The sequence below is a fragment of the Sciurus carolinensis genome, chromosome 2, assembly GCF_902686445.1.
Source record: "Sciurus carolinensis chromosome 2, mSciCar1.2, whole genome shotgun sequence".
NCBI lineage: Eukaryota > Metazoa > Chordata > Mammalia > Rodentia > Sciuridae > Sciurus > Sciurus carolinensis.
In genome coordinates, this window is record NC_062214.1 from 189,395,689 (window position 1) to 189,418,637 (window position 22,949).

The 22,949-nt window shown below is 37.4% G+C and overlaps 1 protein-coding gene across 2 annotated transcripts in view; it reads right to left on the reverse strand.

Moving 5' to 3' along the window:
- Positions 1-22,949, reverse strand: part of Btbd7 (BTB domain containing 7) — a 107,876-nt gene that overhangs the window by 55,328 nt on the left and 29,599 nt on the right. The window contains exons 2-4 of one of the 2 annotated variants that reach the window (XM_047538605.1): positions 9,499-9,586; positions 3,261-3,448; positions 1,173-2,252 (exon numbers count right to left, since the gene is read on the reverse strand). In XM_047538605.1, coding sequence (XP_047394561.1) covers positions 1,173-2,252; positions 3,261-3,342 — 1,162 coding nt within the window. In that variant the 5' untranslated portion in view covers positions 3,343-3,448; positions 9,499-9,586. The remainder of the gene's footprint in view (positions 1-1,172; positions 2,253-3,260; positions 3,449-9,498; positions 9,587-22,949) is intronic. The other variant, XM_047538604.1, reaches the window with a different exon arrangement.

Sequence of the window (22,949 nt, forward strand, 5' to 3'; positions counted from 1 at the left end):
TTATTTTTGAATTATCAAAATGTTCTTAAGCTTTTCTTACTTAAATTTGTGTCTTTTACCTAAATTATTAACATTCTCCTGTAACAACTTCTAATGTTCTTTCAATAAACATGCTTTAGTTAAATTAAATTTCTGCAATATAAGACTACAGAAAGAAAGCTTAGTGTGCATTCTCTTTGCATACGTTAATGAACTCCTTTCACTCTCCCATGAAAAGCTTCCTCACTCTCACTCTCACTCTCACTCCCACCCCCACGGCGCAGTACTGGGTGGGGATTGAACCTTAGTACTCTACCATTGAGTTACATTCCCAGGCCTTTATTAAAAATTTGAGACAGTTGCACTAAATTGCCCAGGCTGTCCTCAAACCTGCAATCCTGCCTGAGCCTCCTGAAACGCTGGGATACATGTGTGCACCACTGTACCCAGCACTGAAGAAGGTCTCTTTCGATCTCTGAAATGTTGGAATTCTAACATTTACCAACAGATACGTACTTTTTTCTTTTGGTGCTGTGGATCAAACTTAGAGTACTGAGCATGCTATATCTGCCACCAAGCTACACCCCCAGCTCTAATATACTTCTTTTAATTTAACTTTTATGTTTTCATTTGCTTATAACACAAATGAAATTTGTTAGTTTGAATTTGGTTAGTTTAAAGTAACCAAAAAGGCAAGTGAGTTCAGTACTAACCGTGTTTTATATGCAATAGGCTATTGTTTCATGTACAAACTAGGCCTAAAAGTAAGAGACTAAATATGTTAAAATTTAAAACAAACCCCACTTAATTGATTCAAATAAATTTATATCCAAATGTTTCTTCATTGTACTGAACTTCTAATTCCAAACATTTCAGGATCAAGGAGACAACAGTGTAAATAGTGCACAAAGTACAGGTGGGTAATTATACATTCCCACACCTATCATTTTACATTAGGAAAGAAAGAACCTCTAATCGCATCTAATGCTTAGTTACTATTACTAAATGTTTGATTTTAATATTAAATGAAGAGCCACAGTAATAGTGACCCTTCATCTGTCACAGATGTCACAACTGTAGGCTCAAAACTGACCCTAAACATACCAAACATTGAAATCATAGAAATTGGTTGTGTTTACAATTTGGAAGACAAGTAATTTCAGAAATGAAAATTAAAAATCAGGGTTTCATACCTTGTGCAAGCATGTTAAATTCCAAGAATAGTGCTATGTGGTAAAGTTCCATGGCTTCTTCCGCCCTGGTCATGTTTGGCTTCCCTGCGACGAGAGCCTGAACTTCACTTAGACTCCCCACAGAAGGGCTACAGTGCAAAACGGAGAGGTCCACCACATCAGTGTACATACAGTGTAGTATCACTTTAGCATATTTTTTTGGTATAATGGACTCATCTAATATAATTCTTGTGGGAGTCCTCAAAGTTCGGTCTGTGATTTCTTCTCCAGTCCGTATCCTCCTTTGTAATAAATTTCGAAAAAATGGGGACCGTGCAGAAATAATAGCCTTGTGGGCTTTGAGCTCTTCATCTAAACAGTTCTGATTTCCTCCAAAAGCTTCAATCAGCTCAGAATCTGAAGAAAAACTAAGAACGACATCATAATAACACATGTAATCAAAGAGTCCACGCATATCTACATCAAGAGAATTCGGTGTTCCAAATTCTTCACTAAGCTGAACAAGGATATCGACATTTTGAAACCTTGAGTCCTCCATTCCAAACTCACCCGTATAAAGGTAGTGTAACAAAGCAGAAAACATGGGCATATCAATACCAGCTGTATTGATGTCCATTATTATCTCTGCCCCATACTCGGGTGAGGAAGAAAGAAGGGTTTTAAAAAACGGACACCTTGCTGCCAGAATGGCACGATGAACAGGAAAACAAGTTTCTTGAAATATTAAGTCTACATCAGTACAATACTTGTACTCATAGAGATCAGCCATATCTTTCTGCAATGTCCGGGCTTCTGGTCTAGCCAAACTGGCTTGTAGAGAAAGCTCCTTTAAGGCTGAAGTTCCCTCATATTCCTCCACTAATGCATTGACATCTCTAACATCCCATCCAGAGAGGAGTTCTCGCATCTGCTTGGCGTGATCAGCAGACCTATTAGATTTTCGACGCTTAATAAACTTCTTTTTGAGGGTGGCAAGACCAGAGGTTCTCTTTTTTTTGTCTTGTGGTTTCTCATGGCCATGGTCAAGGCTATACAATTTTGATTCACAACCATAGCCTTGTTGAGAATAGGATGATGTCCCTAAGAAGAAAATTAAACACATGATGATTTGTTTATTTTTCTTTAACATTCATTTTTAGCGTAATCTGTTTCAATGCTAAAAAATGTTACAGACACTCCTGAACCACTCGATTTTTTTATTTTTATAGAGGAACATAAAAATTTCACATAACCCATTTTTATATTAAAAAAGAAATAGACAAATAGAAGGAATCAGTTCAAATTTTTTATAAAAATGCCTTTGCTTCTCTGGCAATCAAAGGCATCATGGATCTTAATTATGAATTATTAGGAAGTGAGACAGGTGGATTTGTAAATTAAGAGTATCACTTGTGGGGCTGGAATTGTGGCTCAGTAGTAGAGCACTTTCCTGGCACATGTGAAGCCCTGGGTTCGATTCTTAGCACCACATATAAATAAATAAAGGTCCATTGACAACTAAAAATACATTAAAAATTTTTTTTTTAGTTGTAGATGGACACAATACCTTTATTTTATTTTTTATGTGGTGCTGAGGATGGAACCCAGTGCCTTACATGTGCCAGGCAAGTGCACTACCACTGAGTCACAACCCCAGTCCCTTGTGAAATGCTTCTTTATCTTAACTACACTAAGGCTGCATTTGGATAGGCAATGTAAATGGACCCAGACACACAAATGGAGACTGATAGTGTGCCTAGGTACCTAATTGGCAATTTTGGCTAAGATGATCAAAGAAAAGGTCAATTGTGCTATAAGCAGATTGTTTATGATAAACTCATTTGAATCAGATTTATAGCTGTTCAGGGGGATCTAAATGCTGTAGAATTATCATCTACAAAACTTTCCCACAGCACAATTCTCCTTTCGTTCACAAAGACCAATGAAAACACATTTCTTTTTTATTTTTTTGAGGTACTGGGGATCGAACTCAGGGCCTTGTGCTTGCGAGGCAAGCACTCTACCGACTGAGCTATCTCCCCAGCCCCTGAAAACACATTTCTACTTAAAGTTGCAAAAGAAAATACACTTAGAAAAACGGAAATTTACCTATAAAAGTCTGTTGGGCCTGTGAGTTTCCCCCTACCCTCGGGGAACATGAATGAGGATAGTTAGATGCATTAGCACCCATTTTCTTCAGTCACTCAGGCACTCCATCTGCTGGTTCTTCAGAGTATAATTCCAGTGGCCTTTATGAACTTTCAACCCCGGATCCAGCAGCCTCTTTTCATCCATTTCTTGATATGAAACAAAAATAATTTTATTTTTTTCAAGTGTATCTCAAATCACACAGAAAAAAGGCAAGTTTACTGAAAACTGCTTTCATTGTAAATAATATGCTGTCAAGTTCACACAAAATTTTTCAAGAACCATTAAGCTCGAATTATGACTCTGAGCTAGCTGCAATTTTGAGCCATAAAATGTACCAATTATGTACTTTCTAAGAGCGCAAAAAAGAAACATCAGACTAATTTAAGTTATGGTTATAGGAAGAGTATTTCAAAACACAGGGGAAAGTATTTTCCAATTTTTATAAAAAAGCTTAGAGGCAATCACCAGTCATCACAATCTAACATTCTAAGAAATTCACAAACACTCAAGAGGTCAATACCAGTACTAGACATACAAAGAATGGATAATTAAATGACTGATTTGTTGTTTTTCTACTTTAAGAAGATATTGCTTAAACTGATCTTTCATCTGTGTACTTGGGCATTTTATTGAAAGACGGGGAAGTAAAGGTGGACAAGGCTAAATATCTTTAGGCTACTTATTCCATAGTAATTTTGAGAGAAGTTATTATAAATGGAGTGACATACAAGGAAAAGTCAAAAATTTTTACCTATATTCCCCATAAAGCCTTGAAATAAAAATACTACTATTATCTGATACTGTGACTTAGCATGGATAGGGCATATAAGAAATAAGAGATAATTTTAGCAATTACAGATTGAATTCTGAACCAGAGAATCTCAACTCTCAGAACAAGCAGGGGACAGATACATGCTCAAGGACAAGAAACACTTAAGAGAGGACACAGGGCTAACAAGAATACTCCTAAATCTTTATACCGTCTGGATATATAAAATTTATCTGACTCAAAGGGATAAAGGTTTAAGAAGAATAAACACAACTTAAAACCTATTATTGAAATTGTTAAGAAAATCAATCAGCAGGCAGCTAACCTAGCCTCAAAATGAAAACCAAGTGTTTTAACAAGTTGTAAACACATACAAATAAATAATCACAGAAAACCTGCTGGAAAACAGAACTGTGTCCAGGTTCTTGAAATTTATTTATTTATGTCATCTCCATTATTAATATAGCAGAACCTTAAGAATATACATTTAAGTTGGGTAAGATGGCACATGACTGTAATCCTAGCAACTTGGGAGGCTGAGGCAGGAGGATTTCAAGTTTGGAGGCCAGTCTCAGCAACTTAGGAAGATCCAGTCTTAAAAAACATTTCTTTAAAGGTTTGGGGGTACCACTCAGTGGTATAGTGCTTCTGGGGTTAAATCCCAGTATGGGGGTAGAGGGTTTCACATTTAAAATAAATCACTCTTAACATCTGTTTTCTCATTATATACACACACACGGACGATGTGCGTGTGGGTATGTGTGTGTATATATGTATGTAGACTTGTATGTATATGAATTTATATGTATGAATTTATTTACCTAAGCATGTATATATCTATTTATAGTATTTAGCGTAAGTCCAGGAAATTGCCTAGTAACTAGATGTAGATAATGAAAAGCAGCAGTATGACAATTAACTCCAGCTAAATCATTTATTAACAAATTTCCTATTGAAACTTATAGGCCTATCTATGGGAACACAATGCCCCGTAAACTTTGGTTCAGTGCACACTATAGGAAATCTGAATAACTATGGACAGAGAGACATTACAGTACATTTCAAAAGAACTATACAGCAAGGAAGCTAAAGAATTTAATATACTATTTTATATATTAAATGGTATCACAAACAAAAAACACCCCATAGAGTTGAGGATACAGCTCTGTGGTAAGGCACTTGCTTTCCTAGTGTTCACAAGGTTCTGGGTTTGATTCCCAGCACTAAGCATATAAATTAATTAATTCTTCCAGCAAAGTCTGTTTGAAAATATGTAATATTTAAAAATGCTGAAGCTGAATATCACTCACAGCTTTCTGTTCCTGAATACTAGAAATGTAGAAAAGGATGCAGCCTCTTTTTTTTTTGGGGGGGGGGTAGGGGAGGAATTCATTTTGAATATTGTCACATTTTGTGAAATAGGATTTGAAACTATCAATTTCAGTTCAAACAAACTCTTACTCTGGGCTGGTGAAATAGCTCAGTTGGTCGAGTGCTTGCCTTGCAAGCACAAGGCCCTGGGTTCGATCCCCAGCACAACCAAAAAACAAAACAAAAAAAACTCTTACTCTGATAAATCATAGTTATCAAGTAAGCCCCAAAGAAGACTCAAGATTCTAGCCAGGTGCAGGGGCATGTGCCTGTAACCCCAGTAGCTTGGGAGGCTGAGGCAGGAAGATCACATGTTCAAAGCCAGTCTCAGCAATTTAGTGAAAGCCCGTCTCAAAATATAATTCTAAAAAAGGGCTGGGAATGTGGCTCAGTGGTTAAGTGCCCAAGGGTTCAATCTTTGGTACTAAGCATTTTTAGTCACTCTTTCAAATAGAACAGGGTTGTAGAAGCCAGGTTTGTGCTTTGTCTACAGATAAATTAAAAAAAAAAAAAAAAATTTTTTTTGTAGTTGCAGATAGCATGCTTTTCTTTCTAATTTTTAGTTGTAGATGGACACAACACCTTTATTATATATATTTATGTGGTGCTGAGGATTGAACCCAGTGCCTCGCACACGTAAGGTGAGCACACTACCACTGAGCTACAACCCCTGCCTCATATTTTATTTGTTTATTTTTATGTGGTATTGAGGATCAAACCCAGTGCTTCACATGTGGGAAGCAAGCGCTCTTCCACTGAGATACAGCCCCAACCCCGGATCCTAATCTTACTCAATAAAAACTTACATTTAAAACAAAACAGCACAGACAATCCTTTTTCCAAAAAGTGTGAAATATATTAAGAAAACTCCAGAATACAAATATGCAAAATAAAAAGGCTTTACCAAAATGGAGAAAAAATAGCTAAAAAAACAAACTTTGAATTTAGGAGTAATGGCAGATGTGAAAATTATGAGTCAAACAAATTTCCAAATAAATAAATCCAAGGTGTAATTCCTGTGGTAGACTGCTTACTTCCTTTACTCATTCTTGAAGTTCTATACTGCTTCATTTTTGTTAGTTTTGTTTTCTTAATTTCTACTGACTATAGAGCAAACTCATTAACACAAAGTATGCTCATGACACATAATTTGCTGAAATACAGGAAGAATAAGGGTTCCTTCCAGATGATGAAATATATGAGGAAGTCCAGGGAAGTGAACAGACTTGACTACTCTTAGTTCCACAAATATGTGCATGCACACACATAAGAATTATTTTCAAGAGAATTTTGAATGGTTTCTAAGGACTCAGGACACTACTACATTGGTCTGAGATTTAAACCACATAAAAAAATGGCTTTTTGGCCAGGTGCAGTGGCACATGCCTATAATCCCAGTGGCTTGAAAGGCTAAGGTAGGAGGATCATGATTTCAAAGACAGCCTCAGCAACTCAGCAAGATCCTATATCAATAAATAAATATATACATAAAAATAAAAATAAAAACACCTGGAGATGTGGCTCAGTGGTTGATTAAGTGCCCCTGAATTCAATCCCCAATACCAAAGGGGGGGGGGTTAAAAAAAAAAAAAAAAAAAGCTCAATTTTATGATGAGTATAGTCAGATACTCTAAAGCCAACATTCAGGGTGATAAGACTTCATTGGCCCTGCTGGAGAAACAAGAGCACATAGCAAGCACTAGGAGAGTAGAGGCTGAGCTACGGATGCTTGGCTATTCAACACTCCAGTAAGTAGTACAGGAAGAGCTGGGGGCTTTCATCCTGGAGAGGCGGATTGAAATGAAACGGTCTTTAGAATATAAGGACAAAGTCTCTTTGTGGTAGCTCCTCCTTTTTAGGATGAACTGATTTGGGTGACATTCATATCTCCTATGGGAGCACAAATACTAAAATAAACACAGGTCTCACAAAGATATGGGGGTGGGGGTGGCTCCGGGTCGGCTATAACCCTTAAATCCATCTTGTATCCTCCAGTTCCAAATCCTGGGAGGTAACCCTGACTGACTGTGCATTTCCAGTTTCAAATCCATGTTTCTTCTCAAAATCCCCAGAGAATAATTTCATTGCTTCTCCAGTAACCAAAAATTTATTGCAAATGGTACAGAACGTTATTTATTTCTTAATCTAATCTGATACCTTTAGATGATAAACATGAGAATTAATAAAAGTCTCATCTCTCTAGGGGTTGTTTTCTTTCCAGGCAAGTCTGGTTTGTTTCCTACAGATAACAGAATGAAATTCAATCTTTGAATGATGTAACAGGAAAGAAAAAGGAAAGCAAAACAAAGCCAAAGGAAAGGAAAGGAAAGGGAGGGCTTACAGGACAAGAGAGGCTCAAAGGATGCAAATGGTCTCAGAACACTTGATAAATCCTTTTTCCAGAATGACCATTCCAGAGAGCTCCCTTTGTTAATCCTATTTATGACCAATTCCAATCAGGTGACTTGACTACCTTAAAATATGCTTCAGCAATTGCAGTAAACCCAATTGGAAAAATCATGTTGAATACAACATCAAGAATAAACCCTATAAGAAACTGAAACACACACACACACACACACACACACACACACACACACACACGCCCCAACTCCTTCTCTCCTCTCCATCCATCAAGACAAAAAAACAAAACCAAACCTAGGTCAGTATTTTCCAAAGAGTTTTCCCAAACTCTGAAAAAAGCAGTGTTAAAGTCAAATAGGGCTCTTTACCTTACGACTTTTTAACACCTTTAAAGTGCTAAGGTGCGTGGAAAAGAGGAAGTATTTACCATAATCTACAAGAATCCTATTCCTCTACTGAACACCAAAGGAATAAACTTACATAAAACACTTCAGGAAAATTGCATACCTTTGCCTTAAAAACACTTTTTACTGCTTTATATAGTAGAGAGAACAGTGGGAATTAAGGTATTGGACTGAGTTCTCTGTCACTGATTTATCATTATGTGTAGACCATGTCACTTAACTTTGATGGACCTCTGTTTTCCCATCTATAAAACAGGGAAGCTGAAAAAGAACTCCTAAAATTCAGTGAAGATCTTTGACTATTGATTTAGGAAATGAAGATGCGGGAGGGGGTTATTTCCATACTAAATGTTAGTGTATGGAGAAAAGAAATGGCACCTGGACTTTGTATTTTAAACATGTTTTTCCCTTTGTCTGATTATTATGCATAGGATAGGAATGTGGAGCAAATGCAAAACTATAGTTAATATTTCACCTCTGTGAAATCTAAGGTGACTGTATAATGAATGTATCATTCAAACTATAATGAATGTATCATTCAAACTAGGATGAATAAGAGTGAAAAGGCATACAAACCAGATGGGAAGTCAGCACATGTGTAGCCCAGGTTTGACCAGGCAAAGTGGGATGAATGGTCACTCGTTGTCAAATCTTACATTGCCAGACCAGCTAAAAATGAAAGTATAAAAACGAAGAGGGCCGGGGATATAGCTCAGTTGGTAGAGTACTTGCCTCACAAGCACAAGGCCCTGGGTTCAAATCCCCAGCCCCGCAAAAAAAAAAAAAAAAAAAAAAAAAAAAAAAAAAAAAAAAAAAAAACCAAAGAAGGAAACCCAGTTAAAAGAAAACGACTTCCTACACTCTTCTCATAACGAAGCCGAGCCCTTGTCCTTGAGCAACAGACCTGGTGGGTTGGAGTATGGGGTGGCAAGCATGGGCTGTGGCTGTGTAGAGCCCACTGTGCCAGTGCAGGCCTTAGGCCGAGGCTGGAGTACAATGACATGTCACATTGTCACAACTTGGTCTGAGCCTGGTCCACAAAGCACTGTAGCCCAGAAGGACAAGCATCCAAAATCCACGGACCTCAACCTCCCACTTCCCTATGAGTGGAAGGAAAACAGAAGAGGGGGCAGATGTGAAAGTTCAGACTCAAGGACTAATCAATAGTGTTGGTACTTTCCAAGATCTGATTAGCATAAATTTGCACCAATAGCTGTCCCAAAAGCTATATAAACCCCTACAACACTAGCATACTCAAGTGGTAACCTGCTATCAGGTCCCCTCTCACCCTGCCAAGAGTTCTCTTTTCTTCCAACTTCAATAAATTACTCCTTTCACTCTGGCCTTCCATTTTCTATGCATTTCATGCTTCAGATCTGAGAGATAAGAACCAGGAAAGAAGAAATCAGTGGCGAGCTGTTAGGTCTGCTTCAACACTGGAGGGCACAGTCTGGCATTAAGAACTACAACATGCCACTCTCTGGCTTTGCCCACTGTGACCATCAGAGTTGATGCTGGCAGGCATCCCCTGCCTTAATTAGTTATTATTATTAAAAATGGTTTTCTGGGCTGCAGAGGCCTGCAGCTTACACAGAACCCTCCAGCCAACAGAAAGAGAGAAACTCCAGTTTCAATATGACAAGTATATTTTAGCTAACATAACAACTCACTTTTTGAGGTTTACTGTACGTCACTCTTGTCTAAAAGCTTCCACACACATAAACTCATTTCATTCTCCTGATAACTTTTTTACTGATGAAGCTGAGCGGTAAGTAACCTAAGGGCACACAGATGTTTTGTGAAAGCACTGATTATTTTGTTTCTCTGTAAACCTTTAGAACTTCTACCCCTAGATATGTTTCAAGTCCAAAAAGACAAGAGACCACAAACAGCAAGCAGAAGCACTCAGCAATAAATCCTTACATTTTGAAGGCATCTTCAAAAAGATGAGACTGAATGGGAAGTTCAGAATGCTACAACTAAGTTAATACATCTGTCTGGGGCATTCTAATATAGAAGCACATAACCTCTACCCTAATATAGCACAGAGTAACATATTTGTGATAGTGGCAATTCATTAAGGAAAGGCTAAATTATGTTCCACTATACATACTTACTAAGGCAGGGAAATCAGAATCACGGAACTGGAAAGAAGCTTTGTACTTGTGGTCAATCTTATTTTCAACAGAAAAATGACAGAAAATATATGTAAATCATATATATGATAAGGGATTAATGTCCAGAATAGAGAACTCCTAAAATTCAACATAAACAACTCCATTCAAAATTAAGAAAAGGACAGTTATTTCTACAAAGATGATCTATGAATGGTCAAGTAAATACCTGAAATGATGCTCAACATCACTAATCATTGGGGAAATGTAAGTCAAAACCAAACAAAGCCATGTACCTGTAATTCCAGTGGCTTGGGAGGCTGAAGCAAGAGGATCATGAGTTCAAAGCCAGCCTCGGCATCTTAGCGAGGGCCTAAGCAATTCAGTGAGACCACATCTCTAAATAAAATATAAAAAAAAAAGGGCTGGGGATGTGGCTCAATGGTTCAGCACCCTTGATTGGAAAAAAAAAAAAAAATCAAAACAAGATACTACTTAATATAAATTAGGATGGCTACTATGAACACACAAAAGTGTTGGTGAGATGTGAAGAAATTGGAATTGCTCTGAACAGCTGGTTGACTGATATAGCAGGGAGTTGAAGAGGCATCAGTACAACCATGTGCACAGCAGCAGCTAAAAAGTAGCTAAAAAGCAGAAACAACCCAAGTAACCATCAATAGATGAATGATGAGCAAAATGTAGTATATACATATAATGGATTTTTTTTTTTTGCGGGGGTGGGTACCGGGGATTAAACTCAGGGGCACTCAACCAACCACTGAGCCATATCCCCAGTCCTATTTTGTATTTTAGAGACAGGGTCTCACTGAGTTGCTCAGCACCTCGCTTTTGCTGAGGTTGGCTTTGAACCTGCAGTCCTCTTGCCTCAGCCTCCCAAGCTGCTGGGATTGTAGGCGTGAGCTACCTACCATGCTAGGCCATACAATGGAATATTATTCAGTCTTAAAAAGGAAGTTAATTCTGCTTGGATGAACCCTAAGGACATTAAGCGAAAAAAGTCACTCATAAAAAGACACACACTAAGATTCTGTACCACTTACATGCAGTATCCCTGATATGAAGTACCTAGAGTAGTTATTCATAGAAAGTAGAATGGTGGCTATCAGGAACTGGGGGAGAGGTAATAGGGAAGTTATTATTTAATGGACATAGAGTTTCAGTGTAGAAAGATGAAAAGACTTCTAGAAAATGGATGGTGGTGATGGTTACACAATGTACATTTTAAAAAATGGCCAAGACTTACTTACTTACCTACTTATTTATTTATTTATTTACTGGTGCAGGGGATTGAACCCAGGGTCTTGTGCTTGTGAGGCAAGTACTCTACCAACTAAGCTATATCCCTGGTCCCAAGATAGTAAGTTTTATGTTACATGTATTTCACCATTACTATGGTTTGGATGCTGAATGTCCTCCTAACATACATGTTAATGGCTTGGTTCCCAGCTATTAGGAGGTGGTAGAACCTTTAGGAAATGGGGAGGGCCCTTATGTCACTGGGGACAGGCCCTTGAAGGAGACTGTAGGACCATGATCTCTTCCCCTATGTCCTTTGGCTCCTTGCTTTGCCATGTCATGAATGTTCTGTCATGAATGTTGTCCCTGTAAGAGGCACAATGAATGCAATGGGACAACTCCAAAACTGTAAGTCTAAATAAATCTTTTATATTTATAATTAAAGCATCCTAGGTATTTTGTTGTAGTGGCAGAAAGTTGATCACAATTTCAAAAATTGGACAAAAATAAATTATAGACATTGTCTTAAAAAAATTTGCAGAGGATGTAGCTCAGTGATACAGACTGCCTACTTAACATGAGTTTAATCCCCGTCATCAGGGAAAAAAAATTTTCTTTTTAAATTTTATAGGTAGGCTTAAAAATTCACTTATCTAAGAACTCTATTTTACAGGTAAAGTAAAAATAGATTAATTTTTATTGTACTTATTTTTAAGCATCAGAGAACTCATTTGAAAAATATTTAGGCGGTAAAAGCTTTCCAAACCAGAAGTGTTTCATTGTATGATTAAGAAGATACCTGGCTTCCCCAGGTAGCCTTCCACACTCCGGCGGTGGGCTCCTCCCACACGGCCAGCTGCATGGTGCAGGCCCCCAGTGAGAGCCTTTCCGCACAGAGCCAGCTCCAAACCCTGGAACCAGTAGGGGGCTAGGGGCAGCTTTCTTCGGATGCACTGCATTATCAAGTTCCTCCAAGACATCAGGATACTGAAGGCTGGGATGTGATACACTGGAAATCTACCGGGACACAATAAGCCAATAGAGGAAATCTGCACTATCTCAGAGTCCCACTGTTATCTGATCAATATGAGAAAACAAGGCAAGAAAATGTCCCAAACAAACCTAGATACTACATCAATAAAACACAATGATAGCACAGCAGAAGAAATGTCAGAAAGGGAGTTCAGAATGTACATAATTAAAACAATCAGGGAAGCAAATGAGGAGATGAAAGAGCAAATGCAGGCATTGAAGGAGGAGATGAAAGAGCAAATGCAGGCATTAAATGATCGCACCGATCAACAGTTAAAAGACCAAATACGGGAAGCAAGAGAGCATTTCAATAAAGAGTTAGAGATACTGAAAAAAAAAACCAAACTGGAATACTTGAAATGAAGGAAACAATAAACCAAGTTAAAAACTCCATAGAAAGCATAACCAATAGGATAGAACACCTGGAAGACAGAACCTCAGACATTGAAGACAAATTATTTAATCTTGAAAACAAAGTTGGTCAAACAGAGAAGATGGTAAGAAATCATGAACAGAATCTACAAGAATTATGGGATATCATGAAAAGGCCAAATTTAAGAATTATTGGGATTGAGGAAGGCTTAGAGAAACAAACCAAAGGAATGAACAATCTATTCAATGAAATAATATCAGAAAATTTTCCAAATCTGAAGAATGAAATGGAAAACCAAGTACAAGAGGCTTATAGAACTCCAAATATACAAAATTACAACAGACCCACACCAAGGCACATTATTATGAAAATACCTAACATACAAAATAAAGACAAAATTTTAAAGGCCGCGAGAGAAAAGAATCAAATTACATTCAGAGGGAAACCAATACGAATATCAGCAGATTTTTCAATCCAGACCCTAAAAGCTAGAAGGGCCTGGAACAACATTTACCAAGCCCTGAAAGAAAACGGATGCCAACCAAGAATTTTATACCCAGCAAAACTTACCTTCAAATTTGACGATGAAATACGATTCTTCCATGATAAACAAAAGCTAAAGGAATTTACAAAAAGAAAGCCAGCATTACAGAACATTCTCAGAAAAATATTCCATGAGGAAGAGATGAAAAACAACGATGCAAATCAGCAACAGGAGGCGCTAGCCTAAAGGAATAGCCAAATAAAGGAGAAACCAAATCATGTCAAAAAACAAATATGAGCCAAATGACTGGGAATACAAATCATATCACAATAATAACCCTTAATGTTAATGGCCTGAACTCATCAATCAAAAGACATAGACTGGCAGATTGGATTAAAAAGAAAAATCCAACAATATGCTGCCTACAAGAGACGCATCTCATAGAAAGAGATACCCATAGACTAAAGGTGAAAGGATGGGGAAAAACATACCATGCACACGAACACAGCAAAAAAGCTGGAGTATCCATCCTCATTTCAGATAATGTGGACTTCAAGCCAAAACTAGTCAGAAGGGATAAAGGAGGACATTACATGCTGCTTAAGGGAAGCATAAATCAGCAAGACATAACAATCATAAATATCTATGCCCCGAACATTGGCTCATCCACGTACGTCAAACGAATCCTTCTCAATTCCAGAAATCAAATAGACCACAACACAATAATACTAGGCGATTTTAACACACCTCTCTCACCACTGGATAGATCATCCAAACAAAAATTGAATAAAGAAACCATAGATCTCAATAACACAATCAACAATTTAGACTTAACGGACATATATAGAATATACCATCCAACAAAGAACGAATACACTTTCTTCTCAGCAGCACATGGATCCTTCTCTAAAATAGACCATATTTTATGCCACAAAGCTACTGTTAGCAAATACAAGAAGATAGAGATACTACCTTGTACTCTATCAGATCATAATGGATTGAAATTAGAAATAAATGACAGAATAAAAAACAGAAACTTCTCCAATACCTGGAGATTAAATAATACACTATTATATGATGAATGGATAACAGAAGACAACAGGAGGGAAATAAAAAAATTCTTAGAAGTAAACGAGAACAAAGACACATCATATCAAAATCTCTGGGACACTATGAAAACAGTACTTAGAGGAAGATTTATTTCATGGGGCGCATTCAAAAAAAGAAGTAGAAATCAACAAATAACCGACTTAACACTACAGCTCAAAGCCCTAGAAAAAGTAGAGCAGACCAATACCAACAGTAGTAGAAGACAGGAAATAGTTAAAATCAGAGCCGAAATCAACGAAATTGAAACAAAAGAAACAATACAAAAAATTGACAAAATAAAGAGTTGGTTCTTTGAAAAAATAAACAAAATTGATAAACCTTTAGCCACACTAACAAAGAGAAAGAGGGAGAAAACTCAAATTACTAAAATTCGGAATGAACAAGGAAACATCACAACAGACACGACTGAAATACAAAACATAATTAGAAGCTATTTCGAAAATCTATACTCCAACAAAACAGAAAACCTCGAAGACATCAACAAATTTCTAGAGACATATGAATTACCTAAACTGAACGAGGAGGACATACACAACTTAAATAAACCAATTTCAAGCAATGAAATAGAAGAGGTCATCAAAAGCCTACCAACAAAGAAAAGTCCAGGACCAGATGGGTTCTCAGCTGAGTTCTACAAAACCTTTAAAGAAGAGCTCATTCCAATACTCCTCAAAGTATTCCGTGAAACAGAAGAGGAGGGAACCCTCCCAAACTCGTTCTATGAAGCCAATATCACCCTGATACCTAAACCAGACACAGACACATTGAGGAAAGAAAATTTCAGACCAATAACCTTAATGAACATTGACGCAAAAATTCTCAACAAAATTTTAGCAAATCGCATACAAATATATATTAAAAAGATAGTGCACCACGATCAAGTGGGTTTTATCCCAGGGATGCAAGGTTGGTTCAACATTCGGAAATCAATAAATGTCATTCACAATATCAACAGACTTAAAGTTAAGAATCACATGATTATTTCAATAGATGCAGAAAAAGCATTCGATAAAGTACAGCATCCCTTCATGCTCAAAACACTAGAAAAAATTGGGGTAGTGGGAACATTCCTTAACATTATAAAGGCAATCTACGCTAAGCCCATGGCCAATATCATTCTAAATGGTGAAAAACTGAAAGCGTTCCCCCTAAAAACTGGAACAAGGCAGGGATGCCCTCTTTCACCACTTCTATTCAACATCGTCCTTGAGACTCTAGCCAGAGCAATCAGACAAACCAAAGAAATTAAAGGGATACGAATTGGAAAAGAAGAACTCAAACCATCCCTGTTCGCTGATGACATGATTATATATTTAGAGGAACCTGGAAATTCCACCAGAAAACTTTTAGAACTCATAAGTGAGTTCAGTAAAGTAGCAGGTTACAAGATCAATGCTCATAAATCCAATGCATTTTTATACATAAGTGATGAATCTTCAGAAAGAGAAATTAGGAAAACTACCCCATTCACAATAGCATCGAAAAAAACAAAATACTTGGGAATCAATCTCACAAAAGAGGTGAAAGACCTCTACAATGAGAACTACAGAACACTAAAGAAAGAAATTAAAGAAAACCTTAGAAGGTGGAAAGATCTCCCATGTTCCTGGATAGGCAGAATTAATATCGTCAAAATGGCCATACTACCTAAAGTGCTATACAGATTCAATGCAATTCCAATTAAAATCCCAATGATGTACCTTGCAGAAATAGAGCAAGCAATTATGAAATTCATCTGGAAGAATAAAAAACCTAGAATAGCTAAAGCAATCCTCAGTAGCAAGAGCGAAGCAGGGGGTATCGCAATACCAGATCTTCAACTCTACTACCAAAGCAATAGTAACAAAAACGGCATGGTATTGGCACCAAAATAGACAGGTAGATCAATGGTACAGAATAGAGGACACGGACACAAACCCAAATAAATACAATTTTCTCACACTAGACAAAGGGGCCAAAAATATGCAATGGAGAAAAGATAGCCTCTTCAACAAATGGTGATGGGAAAACTGGAAAACCATATGCAACAGAATGAAATTAAACCCCTCTCACCCTATACAAAACTCAACTCAAAATGGATCAAGGACCTTGGAATCAGACTAGAGACCCTGCATCTTATAGTAGAAAAAGTAGGTCCAAATCTTCAACTTGTCGGCTTAGGATCAGACTTCCTTAACAGGACTCCCGTAGCACAAGAAATAAAAGCAAGAATCAACAACTGGGATAGATTCAAACTAAAAAGCTTTCTCTCAGCAAAGGAAACTATCAGCAATGTGAAGAAAGAGCCTACAGAGTGGGAGAATATCTTTGCCAACCATACTTCAGATAGAGCGCTAATTTCCAGAATCTAAAAAGAACTCAAAAACTCTACACCAAGAATACAAATAACCCAATCAACAAATGTTCAACATCCCTAGTAATAAGGGAAATGCAAATCAAAACTACCCTAAGATTTCATCTCACCCCAATTAGAATGGCGATTATCAAGAACACAAGCAACAATAGGTGTTGGCGAGGATGTGGTGAAAAAGGAACACTCATACATTGCTGGTGGGGTTGCAAATTAGTGCAGCTACTCTGGAAAGCAGTGTGGAGATTCCTCAGAAAGCTTGGAATGGAAACACCATTTGACCCAGATATCCCACTCCTTGGCCTATACCCAAAGGACTTAAAATCAGCATACTACAGAGATACAGCCACATCAATGTTCATTGCTGCTCAATTCACCATAGCCAGATTGTGGAACCAACCTAGATGCCCTTCAGTTGATGAATGGATAAAGAAACTGTGGCATATATATACAATGGAATATTACTCCGCAATGAAGAATGATAAAATTATGGCATTTGCAGGCAAATGGATACAGTTGGAGAATATCATGCTAAGTGAGATAAGCCAATCTCAAAAAACTAAAGGACGAATGATCTCGCTGATAAGTGGATGAGGACATATAATGGGGGGTGGAAGGGGTTAGCATTAGGTTTAGGGTTAGGTTTAGGGTTAGGGATAAGGAGTGTGGTAAGAATGAAGGAAAGAAGGACTGTATAGAGGGAAAAGAGGTGTGGGAGGGGTGGGGGGGAAGGGAAAAAAATAATGAATCAAACATCATTGCCCTATGTAAACGTATGATTACACAAATGGTATGCCTTGACTCCATGTACAAATAGAGAAACAACATGTATCCCGTTTGTATACAATAATAATAAAAAAAGAAGATATGTATATATATGACACATTATATATATTTATATTTCAACAAAATGAAAAAACTATTTTATAAAATTGCAACAGTTAACAGAAGTAGTATACTACACATTTTACCCAATTTCTGTAGTTAAAAATGTTAAATGAATTTTTATATTTACACATTTCTGATTTAAAATTGTATTATGAAAAATAATTAAACATACAAAAGAGAATAATATACAAGGTCCATGCCTCCACCACCCAGATTCTAGAATTATCAAAACTGTTCTGGCTTACATCACTAATCATCAGGGAAATGCAAACGCAAACCACAATGAGGTATCTTAACCCAGTTAGAGTGACTATTAACAACAACAACAAAACAAGAACATATGGTGGTGAGGATGTGAGCAAAGAGGAACTCTGCTACACTGTTGGTATGTATGTAAATTAGTAGAGCCATTGTGGAAAACAGCCTGGAGGTTCCTCAGAAAACTAGAAATAGAATTACCACCTGATCCAGCAATCCCACAACTGGGTATATACACCATCCCCCCCTTTTTTTGGGGTGCTGGGGATTGAACCCAGGGCCTTGTGCTTGTGAGGCATGCACTCTACCAACTGAGCTATATCCCCAGCCCTCCAAGGGAACTCATAATAGTACGTTAAAGAGTCACTTGCACTTAAATGTTTACTACAGCACTGTTCACAATAGCTGAGATATGGAATTAACCTAGGTGTCCACTACCAGATGAATAAAGAAAATATAGTGCATATGCACAATGGAATAAGTCAGTCATAAAAAAATGAAATTCTGTCACAGCCACATGGATGGAACTTTATTATGATAAATGAAATGGGTCAAGCACAGAAAGATAAATACCACTTATTTTTTTCTTACATGTGGAAGTTTAAAAAGTTGATCTCAAAGAAGTAGAATAGAATGATTATCAGAGCCTGGGAAGAGTGTAAAGGGGGAGAGGATGGAGAGAGGATGGTTAATGAGTACACAGGGCAACTAGATACTATAAATAATGTTATCAGTTTGTTAAAGAGAATCTACCTACATAGATAATTAAAAGAATAATCATAATGTCCTTTAGTTATTGAATGTTGACTACAAGTCAACGATTTTTAAACAATTTAAGTGAATTAAGGTCTTTAATTTTTCCCCCCCACAATGCAAGGTACAAGTCTATTATCATCACCCCTACTTTATACAAGGGGAGACTGGAAGTTTAAGGGAATGAGGCATAAAAGGCTCAGGCAGGTATTCGAGTTCAAGAGCAGGTAAGTTACAGAGGCAGGCTTGGCTTTCAGGTTATTAAATTTATAAGTAATTATATCTTTGCATTTTTTCCCTCTTAAATGTTTGAAGGGAAAATGTAAAGAGCAGACAAATACAGTTGCATTCCAGAAATGGGAAGTGAGTACACACCTTTTGCTTTGGTACTTAAAAGCAGCTCTCACATAAAGGAAAATGATTTAACTGAAAGGAGAGCTTGTGAAATCAAAGCAAAATAAAAGTGCCCTTCTGAATATTCACACCTAGAAAACATGTTCCTTGATGACAGCATAGCACTTCTTTTTATGCTGGATCATCCATCCAGCTACCCACCCATCCATCCATTGCCATATGGCTTCAACAGGAGTGTCTCAAGTAAACAAGGCAAGGTCATTCAAGGTAGAAGAAAGAGGATACAAAAAGAGCATAACTCCTGCTCCAGTTAGTCCCACTCCCAGTTTTCATAACTCTTTTCCTCTCTTATCAACTAATACTGTAGCATAACTGTTTACATTTCACTAAACTGTAAGTTTCCCAAGTGTGGGTATTCTGCTTAGTAATCTGAGAATCCTTACCATCCACCACAGAACACAAGTGGGCACATAATATATAAATGAATACATGTTAGCTATCGCCACGAATATTGATAAATGACATGTCTAAGGTCCAAGAAGTACAAGTATGTTGTGAGCATACACAGGACAAAGATCAAAAAGCCTCAAATGGAGGCTGGGGATATAGCTCAGTTCATAGAGTGCTTGCCTGTCAAGCACAAGGCACTGGGTTCAATCCCCAGCATCCCCCCAGCAAAAAAAAAAAAAAAAAAAAAAAAAAAAAAAGCCTCAAATGTTATTCTATAGAAAGACTAGATTTGGGTGGAGCATACAATATTTGCATGGCGAGTTTTACCTCAGAGTTTATGCTCAAAATGCTTTATCCTTACTTCAAATAAGAAAATCCTTCTGAAAAGGGGACGAAAATGGGAAGAAAGCAGAAAGGCTACCTCTAAGAAGGAAGTCTGATTTTTGACCTTCGGGCCTTGCTTATCCTCCTTAAATGGGTCTTTTGGAGAGGTAACTGCGACCTAGTGGGGCAGTCAGGGCCAGAGCAGAGATGCCAAGGGCAGCTAGCACAGTAGTGGCCCTGGACCAGTCACTCTCAATATCAAAGCCTGTGTTATCTCCTCCTAGCAGCTATCTCCCTACAAACAGAGGCAGCTCTGAAAGGAGTAGGAAATGTTTTCCTCAAAAGTTAAAAAAAAAAAAAAAATTACTGGGCTGGGGATATAGCTCAGTTGGTAGAGTGCTTGCCTTGCAAGCACAAGGCCCTGGGTTCAATCCCCAGCACCGCAAAAAAAAAAAAAAAAAAAAAAAAAAAAAACTATAAGCAGAGGGTGGAAAATAATGATGTAGCCATACAAGATCAATTGTACAACTTCTTTAATCAATTGCTTCGTGAGGTAATAGAGCCATTCGGAACATTTCAGTTTGTTAAACTAGCTCTGAGTCAGGCATAAAATATTTGACCAAAAAAGTCAGGGACGATGGTTTTTACTATTAGAGATATAGAGAAAGGCAGCTCTGGATGATTAAGAGAAGCTGATGAGAAATCTGAGTTCAGGTTTGGGTTTACAGAGGATTTGGAGAGAAAACAGCTCAGAGAATACATTCGAAGCAACTGAATATAAAAGAAGAAAAAAAAAACTCAAAAACTTCACTAAAAGCCAAAATACTGAAATTTTTTGACACTGACTTAGCAAATGTTAAAAATACAAGGGTATATTTCCTGTTGATAGGTTACTCTGAGTTCCATGGTAGAGCTGGAGAGATAAGAAAACATGCGGGTGAACCTGACAGTAAGCCTGCACATGGAGAAGAGGTGGAATAAAGAAAGCAAACAGGAATGCAGACACCCTAAAGTACTGTCATCCAGAGCAGTCTTCTTTAATTAGGGCAGCTGAAATTCCAAACGATTCAAGGGAATAGTCATGTATGTGGTCCTATGAACTATTCAAGTTCTAATAAAAAGGAATATAGTAATGGTTTAGGAACTGGAGAAAATTCTGTACTAAAATTCAACCTTTCCTCACATTGAGACCAAAAGAGTCCAAATAAGTATAGGAAGGAAACCCATTGCTTTAATTTTCAGTGAAAAGGAACTATAAGCTATATATAATGGCTTACTAATGGCCACTCCATTCTCATGAGCTTCTGCCCATCGGAATTCCTGCTATTTACCGAATCTTTGTCGGCATGCCAAATGAAGACTTTTGTTTTTGCACATAATGCTAGAAATTGAACCCAGGGAGTCTGCCCACTGATCTATATACTCAAACCTTTTTTTTTTTTTTTTTTATAATTTTGAGATAGGGTCTTGCTAAGTTGACCAGCTCTTCCTAAATTTCTTCTGAAGTCTACAGTTAGAAAGAACTTTATAGTCAAGTACAGTGAAGCATGCCTGTAATCACAGGGACTTGGGAGGCTGAGCCAGGTGGATCTCAGATTCCAAGCCAACTTGGGCAACTTAGATTCTTTTTCAAAATAAAATAAAAGGGTTGGGGGGTAGCTCAGTGGTAGAGTGCTTGCCTAGCATGCACAAAATCCTGTATTCAATCCCTAGTACAAAAGAAAGGGGAGGGAAAAGGAAAAGAAAAAAAAAAAAAAAAAAAAGGAATCTTGTATACAATGGTCCTAGTGAAAGAAGTACTGGTAGGTTTGATGATAAGCAAGCTTTGAGAAACTAGCTCTTGCAGAAATACCAACAAGGCCTCTTAGGAAAAACAAGTAAGAAAAAACAGACAAAACTCTAACCTTCATAAGGAATACTAGAACTATAATAATTTTTTCTTCACCCCCACCATTTATCCTATGCTACGCCATTTTAGCGGAATTGGCAGAGGATATACCACTCAAATATCACCAGACTAGAACAGAGATTCTAGGATTTGTTTATGCGATGAAAATCTACGTCTTAAAACACTATTTTGTGTCTGTTTAGGGTATCTACAATAAAAATTTAAGATAATGCATATCAAAGCTTTATCACAGAGCTTGCAATAAATGCTCACTAAATTTGCAAGTGGTGGAGAGAAAGGATGAAAAGATGACTAAGGTCTCTACCTTACATGACTGGGTGGTTATCAATGCTGTGAACCAAGAAACACAGGTGATGCAAACTGTGGGTGAACTGGGGTAATGGGTTTGAGAACAGAACCTATACACAGAAAAAGTTTAAAAACAAGAGTTTCCTAAAACTAATATTTCATTTCTAAAGATAAGTATCTTATATTAAAATGCAACATTTTCTCAAGATGATACTTATTTACTTCTGGTTGAGGATATAACAAAATACCCTGTTACTGGGCACAGCAGCACACACCTGTAATCCCAGCAACTTGGGAAGATAAGGCGTAAGGATCACAAGTTTGAGGCCAATCTTAGTAGTTTAGAAAGGTCCTAACCAACTTAGGAAGACCCTGTCTCAAAATAAAAAAATAATAATAATAAAGATAAAAAGGGTTGGGGATGTGGCTCAGTGGTAAAGCACTTCTGGGTTCAATCCCAAGGACCACTCCCCAACACAAAAAATCCTATCAGTGTATGCAAAACAATAAATGTAGAGTGTAAGAAGTGATGGTAATAATTTCTTTGAGGCTCAAAGTCATTTCTGGCATAATTTTGCATTACTGCACAGCATCCAGCAAGACAAAGGTGATTTCCAAGCTCTACTTGAGATCTCTGTGGTCTTCCAATAATACCTGTATTATTGTCACATGTAATATCAGTAAGATATCTTGACTATTAAAATAATTTATTGTAGTTCCAGAAATTGAACCTAGGGCCTTGCATAAGCTACGTAAGTACTCTACCACTGAGCTCATATCTCACTCTAAGTG